This window comes from Terrapene carolina, unplaced genomic scaffold (genome assembly GCF_002925995.2).
Source record: "Terrapene carolina triunguis isolate 2854851 unplaced genomic scaffold, T_m_triunguis-2.0 Scaffold304, whole genome shotgun sequence".
Taxonomy (NCBI): domain Eukaryota; kingdom Metazoa; phylum Chordata; order Testudines; family Emydidae; genus Terrapene; species Terrapene triunguis.
Window position 1 is genome coordinate 187,272 of NW_020664655.1, and position 10,420 is coordinate 197,691.

The 10,420-nt window shown below is 46.7% G+C and overlaps 1 protein-coding gene across 1 annotated transcript; it reads left to right on the forward strand.

Annotated features, from left to right (window-relative positions):
* Nucleotides 1-4,871: 4,871 nt before the first annotated feature.
* On the forward strand, nt 4,872-5,819 carry LOC112118303 (olfactory receptor 52E2-like). Its single transcript, XM_024216558.1, has one exon. It carries the CDS (start codon nt 4,872-4,874, stop codon nt 5,817-5,819), a length of 948 nt encoding a protein of 315 aa, XP_024072326.1.
* Nucleotides 5,820-10,420: the final 4,601 nt, after the last annotated feature.

Here is a 10,420-nt window from a genome sequence, read left to right on the forward strand (position 1 = left end):
ATACAAATAATGATCATAAATAATAAACATAACAATCCATCCAAATCAGGGCCTAGACCCCCTTTGCCTTTAGCTACAGACAAAGGATCAAACCATGCTGGCCAGCTACAGAGTGTTAGTAACTTGAGTACAGGTAGACACAGCGCCTCTGTGGTGCTTGGACAGGAGAATTCATTCAGTCTCATTCCTGGGCCTAAAAACTAAAAAATTACTGGTCTCTGATAACTTAGCAATAATCCTGTGTGTTAGGAGAAAGTGTTTGTGTCTCCCCACTCTCATCTGCCTCCAGATTTGTCTGTCTACCATTTGCCCATCCATCTTGGGGATTTACAGGGTATCAGACCCTTTGGAGACCTAGGCACTCTCCCTGGTTTTCTTACTAATCATCTGTAATTGTTAAATATGCACAACTGCACAGAGCAGCCTATTCCTCTCTCACTCAGCAGAGAGCCCAAGAGTTCTCATCTCCCTTTGGGAAGGGCCTTTAATAACTGTTTACTCCTCAAGCTGGTTTAATAGCACAGAAGTGGAGTCATGGAAAAGGAGATATTGGCTAGAATGTATCAGGTCTCCAGTTGTTTACATCCAGATGCTGCTTCTCCCCTAGGGGCTGAGCGAACCCCACTGGGATTACACAGAGCTATATTATAAATGCTGCACACCCTCTGTGTCGGCTCTCAGCGTGCGATGCTGCTGCAGATGCTGGGATGAGAGAGGTGTGGGACACGGCTACCTGAGGAAGATTGCCAGGGAACACACTTCCGTCTCAGAATTCACAGGTACCCATCTCTTACTACTCGACACACCCAGTACAACATGGGCAATATGGAAGAGAGAATAGGTCTGTTGTTCTTTCCGCATTGCACAGCCATTAAGCATCCCAAGGCCCTTGCCACAGGGAATGAGTTCAGTCCAGTGTCACAGGCCAAAATGTCCCTCTTTGCTGTGCATCCCCGCCTGCCCTGGCTGATGGCCTCCAGCCCCGAGGTGGCTGCATTTCAGCGGCACAGTGGATCCTTCAGGATGAAAGGTGTTCGTATATGTACAATACAAGGCCAAATTCTGAGGCCATGGCTTGTACTTTACTAAGGCTGCATCGAGGCAAAATTCCCCTTGGAGAAAGAGCTGAGAAAAGACCTCAGGAACCAGCGGTGTGTTAATGCACAGACTCTGTCACCCCCTCCTCTTACCTGACTTCCTGGTGCAAGTGCTGGAAGAACCAATGAGGGCTGTGCTCCTCTTGACCTGCTGCTCACAAACAGGGAAGAATTGGTAGGGGAAGCAGAACTGGGTGGCAACCTGGGCAGCAGTGACCATGACATGGTTGAGTTCAGGATCCTGACAAAAGGAAGAAAGGAAAGCAGTAAAATACAGAATCTGTACTTTGATTCCCTTATGATGTGCAGAAATCCCCTGGGAGGCGAATATGAGGGGAAACGGAGTCCAGGAGAGCCGGCTGTATTTTAAAAAAGCCTTACTGAGGGCACAGGAACAAACCATCTCAATGTGCAGAAAGAATAGCAAATATGGCAGGTGACCAGCTTGGCTTAACAGTGAAATCTTCAGTGAGATTAAACACAAAAAGGAAGCTTATAAGAGGTGGAAACTGGGACAGATGACTAGGGAGGAGTATAAAAATATTGCTCAAGCATGCAGGAGTGCAATCAGGAAGGCCAAAAAACTAATAGAGTTGTAGCTAGCAAGGAATGTATAGGGTAACAAGAAGGGTTTCTCCAGGTATGTTAGCAACAAGAAAAAGAACAGGGAAACTGTGGGATCCCTCCTGAATGCGGGAGGCAACATAGTGACAGCTGATGTGGAAAAAGCTGAAGTACTCAATGCTTTTTTGCCTCGGTCTTCACAGATAAGGTCAGCTCCCAGACTGCTGCCCTGGGCAACACAGTATGGGGAGGAGGTGAGCAGCCTTCAGTGGTGAAAGAACAGGTTAAGGACTATTTAGAAAAGCTGGACAAACACAAGTCCATGGTTCCAGAGCTAATGCATCCGAGGGTGCTGAGGGAATTGGCTGATATGATCACAGAGTCATTAACCTTTATCTTTGAAAGATTGTGGCAATAGGTGGGGTCCCAGACGTTTGGAAAAAGGCAAATATAGTGCCCATCTTTAAAAAAGGGAAGAAAGAGAAATTGGGGAACTACAGACCAGTCAGCCTCTCTTTAATCCTCATCAAAATCATGGAGAAAGTCTGTAAGGACTCCATTTTGAAGCACTTGGAGGAGAGGAAGGTGATCAGGAACAGTCAACATGGATTCACCAAGGGCAAGTCATGCCTGACTAACCTGATTGCCTTCTCTGTGGATATGGGGAAAGCAGTGGACGTGATATATCTTGACTTTAGCAAAGCTTTTGTTATGGTCTCTCACAGTATTCTTCCCAACAAGTTAAGGTGGTCTATACGGTGGATAGAAAGCTGGCTAGCTTGTCGGGCTCAACGGGTAATGATCAATGGCTCAATGTCTAGTTGGCAGCTGGTATCAAGCAGAGTGCCCCAGGGGTCGGTCCAATGGCCAGTTTTGTTCAACCTCTTCATTAATGATCTGGATGATGGGATGGATTGGGCCAAAAGAGTCCTGCACTTAGGAGGGAAAAAATCCCAGGCCGACTGGCTAAACAGTAGTTCTGAAGAAAAGGACCTAGGGGTTACAGTGGACGAGAAGCTGGATATGAGTCAGCAGTGTGCCCTTGTTGCCAAGAAGGCTAACGGCATTTTGGGCTGTATTAGTAGGAGCATTGCCAGCAGATCGAGGGAAATGATTATTCCCCTCTATTCAGCATTGATGAGGCCACATCTGGAGTATTGCATCCAGTTTTGGGCCCCCACTACAGAAAGGATGTGTACAAATTGGAGAGAGTCCAGTGGAGGGTAATGTCATAGAAATTTCTGTCCGTTCCAGCTGAGGAATAAGGAGAGACGGACACAGCTAATCAAGCAAGGAGCCCCGGGAGGGGCGATCCGTTTATTTCAATTGCAATTGGGTTCGAGCTCATAAGTCAGCAAGAACAAAGAAAATATTTACACCAAAGCATTATATGCAGTTGCTTATGATAATCTATCGCTCTATGATTGGCCAAAATTTACCATCATTACCATACATAATTAGCAAGCTACATGTATCTGCCCCTCTTATGACCCCTTATTGTTCATCTACTTGCCCCCTCCTCCTTGCTTATTTTGCAAACCAAGCAGTTTATCTACAGGACGCAGGCACAGAAAGGTCCATTGTCTCCAGGTTTGGAGTTTGGCTACATTACCTCTTGAAGGAACTTCCTGAGTTAAGACAACCTATAGCTGATGTTTTCCCTTCTTCTTTCTCCCATGTGTACGTGACAAATTTGCCCCCTGGCAGTTAAGCAGAATAATTTTATATCAGTAACAAAAATTATTAGAGAGCTGGGGCATATAATATATGGAGATATACCTCTCTCATAGAGCTGGAAGGGACCCTGAAAGGTCATTGAGTCTAGCACCCTGCCTTCACTAGGAGGACCAAGTACTGATTTTGCCCCAGATCCCTAAGTGGCCCCCTCAAGGATTGAGCTCACAACCCTGGGTTTAGTAGGCCAATGCTCAAACCACTGAGCTATCCCTCAGCAGTTGAGGGAGGTGGGTTTATTTAGTCTACAGAAGAGAAGAGTGAGGGGAGATTTGATAGACGCCCTGAAGGGTGGTTCCAAAGAGGATGGATCTAGACTGTTCTCAGTGGTGGCAGATGACAGAACAAGGAGCAATGGTCTCAAGTAGCAGTGCGCGAGGTCTAGGTTGAATATTAGGAAACACTATTTCATTAGGAGGGTGGTGAAGCTTTGGAATGAGTTAATTAGGGAGGTGGTGGAATCTCCATCCTTAGAGGTTATTAAAGCCCAGCTTGACAAAGCTCTGGCTGGGATGATTCAGTTGGTGTTGGTCCTGGTTTGAGCAGGGGATTGTACTGAATGACGTCCTGAGGTATTATCCAAACCTCATCTTCTATGACTGTATGATTCTTTGTCTCTTCTCTAAACTAACAGTTCCCGACTTTTCAGTCTGTCTGCATCAGGCAGCCTCCCCAATTCTCATAGCCTGTCTCCGAAATCCCCTTTCTATCTGCTATAGAGATTGGGTGATCAAAACTGAGCGCATGTTCCGACCAGGTTATTCACTATCCCATTCGTTAGGCATCTGAACATTATCTTTGTTTTGGACACTTCTACAAATGAGCAGGTGTTTTTCAATGACACCAAGCCACAGGAGCTAGTTAGCCTCCCCCTCTGGTTAAATAGGGGGGAACCTATTGAGAAACCCCACAGTAAGGGGAATCTGGACTCTTGGGGCCCACATCCCAAATTTAAGGACTTGGATAGGAAGTGGCTTGGAGTTCCTGGGCCAGGAAGAAGTGGGTGAAGGCAGCCAGACTCCCTCAGCTTCTGTCCCCCTACTTGGCATTCTAGCCACTAGGATACCCTGCCTCCAGGGACCCAGCCAGAGGCCTACTGCATGGACTCTCTAGCCTGGCTTTCATTGCACTAAGGAACAATGATGGAAAGCCTGTATCCACACTCGTGTTTGCTGATGGTGCCTATTATGTTTCCCCACATCATGATAAGTAGGAATTATTGACACATGTAGTAAGGTCAGTTGTTAATAATTTATTTATCTGAATATTTTTCAGTGTGTGAAGAGTGACCAATCTGCTTCACCCATGAGAACAGCCTCCAGTAGTGCATGTAGTGTCTCATATTAACATTGTCTCTCCATCCAGGCATTTGTACTGCGACCATCACCCTGGGCACGTACAGGAAGTCAGGGGAAAGTACAGTATATGCAGGAGTCAACATTGTGCCTCAGATTTCAACACCTTCAACCCTACTCCATGTCTGATTCCAATGCAACCGACTTCACAAACCCCTCCACCTTCATCCTGCTGGGCATTCCTGGCCTGGAGGCGACCCATGTCTGGATCTCTGTCCTTTTCTGTACCATGTACACCATAGCCCTCTTGGGGAACTTCACCATCCTCTTCATTGTGAAGACAGAACCGAGCCTCCATGGGCCCATGTACTATTTCCTCTGCATGCTGGCCATCACTGATCTATTCCTGACTACATCCACCCTGCCCAAAACGCTAAGTATCTTCTGGTTCAACTCCAGGGAGATCGAATTCAATGCCTGCCTCAGCCAGATGTACTTCATTCACTGCTTCTCAGTGATGGAATCTGGGATCCTTGTGGCGATGGCTTTTGATCGCTACGTGGCCATCTGCAATCCCCTGAGACATTCCACCATCCTGACAAACCCCATGGTGGCCACGATTGGACTGGCCGTGGTGCTGCGTGGCTGCATAATCGTACTGCCAACTCCCTTCCTGGCGAGGCGGTGGCCATATTGCAGAACTAACATCATCCCCCACACATACTGTGATGGCATAGCTGTGGTGAAGCTGGCCTGTGCCAACATCCTCATCAATAGTTACTACAGCCTCTCTGTGGCAATCTTGGTGACTGGTTTGGATGTATTTTTTATCACTCTATCCTATACTCAGATCCTCAGGGCCATCTTCAGCCTCCCCACAAAGGACACCAGGCTCAAGACTTTTAGGACCTGTAGCTCCCACCTCTGTGTCTTCTTAGCCTTTTGCATCCCAGCTCTCTTCTCCATCCTCTCACATCGGTTTGGCCAGAATGTGCCCCTGCATTTCCATGTTCTCATGGCCAACATTTACCTCCTGGTGCCCCCCATGTTAAACCCCATCATCTACGGGGTTGGGACCAAACATATTCGGGACAGGCTGCTCCAGCTCTTTACTTGTAAAGGGACCTAAAGTTTTCCCTGGTCCTCTGTCTTTCAGGCCCAGCTCCAAACAGAGCTGGCTGGTGACATTGTGCTGGGGTCTCTGTCCTGACACTGACTGGGCAGTTAGAGAGACATTAATCCCTTTCCTGAACTTTTTGTGCAGTGACAAATTGGGGAATCGGTCTGTGTACAACTCATTGAGTTGACACCTTTCTAATTGTTTGTTACTAGACCCCCAAGGCCCCTTTGCCACTCCTTTTCTACAAATGCCCTGCCCCTGCTCTGCCTCTTCCCCTCAAGGCCCTGTCCCTTTCTCCTGTCTTACCCTCCCCTTGTCACTCGCTGGATCATCCCCAGGTCCGTCCTTCCCCCCCCCCCCCATGTGGAAGGGAGACATTTTAGGTTTTGGTAGTGGTGACAATTTTAAACATGATTCAAGGGGCTATTTAGGCACTTGAAAACTCTATTTTTTTGGCAGATAACTTAGCAATTAGCTAACAGGAACACTGTATCTAATTCCTATATAAAAGAATGAAAAATAAATAAATATTAGACCCACTCAGCTGTGGTACTAACATGTTCTGGCATCTTGGGGCAAGGAGGGGCAAGCAGGAGCTAGGGAGGAGAGATTTCAGGGGTGCACAGTGAGCCCACCACAGTCCCAGGCTGTATGCCGGGGGGATCTAGTCACATAGCGTTGGAGTTTTTTTATGGATTGGCTTGTTATGGCCTTGTTTTGAAATGGGAATAGCTTGATTTTTGGCTTATTTTGAAAGTCGGGGTGTTTATTTACAGTGTGCAAGTTGGCATTAGTGAAATTAGTGTGTTACAGTGGGGGACAGATATATCTTGGGTCTATAAAAGAACATCAGAATCACCAGTGGTCCATCTGGCCCAGTATCCTGTTTTCCAATAATGACCAATACCACATATCTCAGTTGGGTTGAACTGCAATCATCTAGTGATTCATCCCCTGTCACCCACTTCCAGGTTCCGGAAAACAGACCCTATGGACATGCAGAACATGGTGTTGGGATTCCTGCCCATCCTGGCTAATAGCCATTGAAAGGCCTATTGTCCAGGAACTTATATAGTTCTTATTGGAACCCTGTTATAGTTTTGGCCTTCACGTAGTCCCCCAGCAAAGAGTTCCATAGGTTGTCTGTGAAGAAATTATTTCTTTCATTTATTTTAAATCTGCTGACTATTAATTTCACTGGGTGACCCCTAATTTTTGTGTTATGTGAAGGAGTAAATAACATTTCCTTATTAAATTTTTCCACACAAGTCATGATTTAGAGCCCTATCTCATATCCCTGGTGTGACAAAGTTCCTCCTCTGCCTTGGTGTATCCTGCACTTTCTGGAGGATTTTCTCGCCTCAGAGGTTCACAGCAGCCCTCAGTTTGGCACTTTTGCTAGAGTCTTAAACCTGCCATTCACTCAGCTAACCTCATCATTGGCCAGCATGGGGGGAAAGGGAGAACAATCTTCACAGTCTCTGTTGTCCTACCTAGTTGGTCGAGGACAGGTCAGATCTCTCTTCAACTTAGATGTTGCCCTCTGATGTGACTCACAGTCCAGGTCAACTCCTCCTGTGTCAAATAGGGAGTTGGGGGATGGGGAGAACCCAGGCCCGAACTCTACTCTGGGTTCCAGCCCAGGGCCTTGTGGATAGCATCTGTCTGCAACGTCTCCTGAACCAGCTGCATGACAGCTACAACTCTCTGGGCCACTTCCCCATGGCCTCCCCCCAGTATCTTCTTTATCCTCACCACAGGACCTTTTTCCTGAAGGCGTTCATACTCCTCAGTCCTCCAGAAGCACGCCTTCTCACTCCCCGCTCCTTGCGCGCCCCTCACTAACTGAAGGGAGGCCCTTTTTAAACCAGGTGCCCTGATTAGCCTGCCTGCCTTAATTGGTTCTAGCAGTTCCTCATTGATCTAGGGCAGTTCCTGCTCAGATCACGCAGGGAACAGAAAACTATTCATGCAGTGACCAGTATATTTGCCTTCTACCAGACTCCTGTACCCAACTTGTCTGGGTCTGTCACACTGGTTAATCATCTCTTTCCCATGCTGAGAAGTCCCAGTCTTTTTAATATCTCCTCATACTGAAGGTGTTCCATAGCTTTTATAATTTCTCTTGCCCTTCTCCATCCTTTTTCCAAATCCAACATATAGTTTTTGACACGAGATGACCAAATCTTCATGCTGTATTCAGGATAAATTAGACCCTATCATTTTGTAGGTATAATTGGGATTATATTTCACCATGGGCATTACTTTGCTTTTATGAACACTGAATTTAATTGGCCATTGTGTTGCCCAGTCACTAAGTTGTGTGAGATCTGCTTGTATCTCTTCGCAGTCTGCTTTGGACTTAATTGTCTTGAGTTTTGTGTCATCTGCAAATTTTGCCACCTCACTGTTTACCGTTTTTCCAAATCTGTTATGAATATGTTGAACAGCACAGGTCCCACTACAGACTCTCCCCTATTTACCTCTTTCCATTCACACTGTTTATTCCTACCCTTTGTTTCCTATCTTTTAATGGGAGTGCCTGACAACAGTTTCAGGACCATCTAATGAGCCCTAATTTAATTTAATGACAAGCCTTTTGTTTTCTTAATCATCCTGCCTCTGTTTATGAACAAACTCCCTGCCCCAAAGCCAGAAGTTGAGAGCAGCACATTGATTACTACCCATTGAGCCAGATGATCTAGCCAGCTTTCTACCCACTGTAGTAAGAGGAGGCCCTGAGATAGAAAACTTGGTATCAGAGGCCCAGTATGAGGCCTAAGGCCTGAACTAAAGTAATGGTCAAGACTTTGCTAACATAAAGCAAAGTTAAGCTGTGAGCCAGAGGCAGGCCCTGCTCACAGAAGCTGGCAGGAAAAGGGCTGATGTTGCATAAATATATATTCACCTAGCAAAGTTAAAGTATAAACATGGTACCAAGACATACTATACTGGAACATTCCACAGATAACATGGAACAGGCTGATACATCCCAATGACAGGGGCAAAAGGGTAAAATGATGGATAGAGTTGTTTTGATCGAACCAACATGTACAAGGTGAGAGGCGGCACCTTACTACGTAGAGGGGTTGTACCTTGCTGCGTAGAGAGGTTGCACCTCAATACGTCAGGAGTGATGTGTAACTTGTTTGTACCTGTGTATAAGAATGTATCCCTGGGGTGGTGTCTTTGTCCAGCCGAGGGGGCAGTGGAAAGTCCCGCCACTGACTGAGCTGAGTCCATTGCCGAGCGGCACTTTCTCGTAGTATGCCCGGTAGACTAAGTAATCTACGGGGAACTGCAATTGTGTCAGGGTCGCAAGAAACTTGGCCGAGGTGCCTTCATACCTTACTAGACTCTGTGATTATCGGGGGTTCTCGTCGGGTCTGCTGTGTCAGCGATCTGCGCAGAGCTGGGGCAGCACACAGAGGGAACACACGCACGCAGCCGAGTGATATCAACATAGGAGAAAGCAGAGCACCACACCGGGAGCATCTGACAACACCCACCTTATAGTCCATTCATCCAGCCCATACTTCTTTAACTTGCTGGCAAGAATACTGTGGGAGACCGTAACAAAAGCTTTGCTAAAGTCAAGGAATAACTCGTCCACTACTTTCCCCTCATCCATAGACCCAGTTATCTCCTCATAGAAGGCAATTAGGTCAGTCAGGCATGACTTGCCCTTGGTGAATCCATGCTGACTGTTCCTGATCACTTTCCTCTCCTCTAAGTGCTTCAAAATTCATTCCTTGAGCACCTGCTTCATGATTTTTCCAGGGACTGAGGTGAGGCTGACTGGCCTGTAGTTCCCCGGATCCTCCTCCTTTTTAAAAGTTGGGCACTATGTTAGCCTTTTTCCAGTTGTCTGGGACTTCCCTAGATCACCATGAGATTTCAAAGATAATGGCCAATGGCTCTGCAATCACATCCGCCAACTCCTTTAGCACCCTTGGATGCAGCGCATCTGGCCCCATTGACTTGTGCTCGTCCAGTTTTTCTAAATAGTCCTAACCACTTCTTTCTCCACAGAGGGCTGGTCACCTCCTCCCCATACTGTGCTGCCCAGTGCAGCAGTCTGGGAGCTGACCTTGTTCATGAGGACAGAGGCAAAAAAGCATTGAGTACATTAGCTTTTTCCACATCCTCTGTCACTGGGTTGCCTCCCTCATTCGGAAAGGGGCCCACACTTTCCCTGATATTCTTCTTGTTGCTAACATACTTTTAGAAACCCTTCTTGTTGCTCTTAACATCCCTTGCTAGCTGCAACTCCAAGTATGATTTGGCCTTCCTGATTTCACTCCTGCACGCCTGAGCAATAGTTTTATACTCCTCCCTGGTCACTTGTCCAATCTTCCACTTCTTGTAAGCTTCTTTTTTGTGTTTAAGATCAGCAAGGATTTCACTGTTAAGCCAAGCTGGTCACCTGCCATATTTACTATTCTTTCTACACACTGGGATGGTTTGTTCCTGCAACCTCAATAAGGATTCTTTAAAATACAGCCAGCTCTCCTGGACTCCTTTGCCCCTCCTGTTATTCTCCCAGGGGATCCTGCCCATCAGTTCCCTGAGGGAGTCAAAGTCTGCTTTTCTGAAGTCCAGGGTCTGTA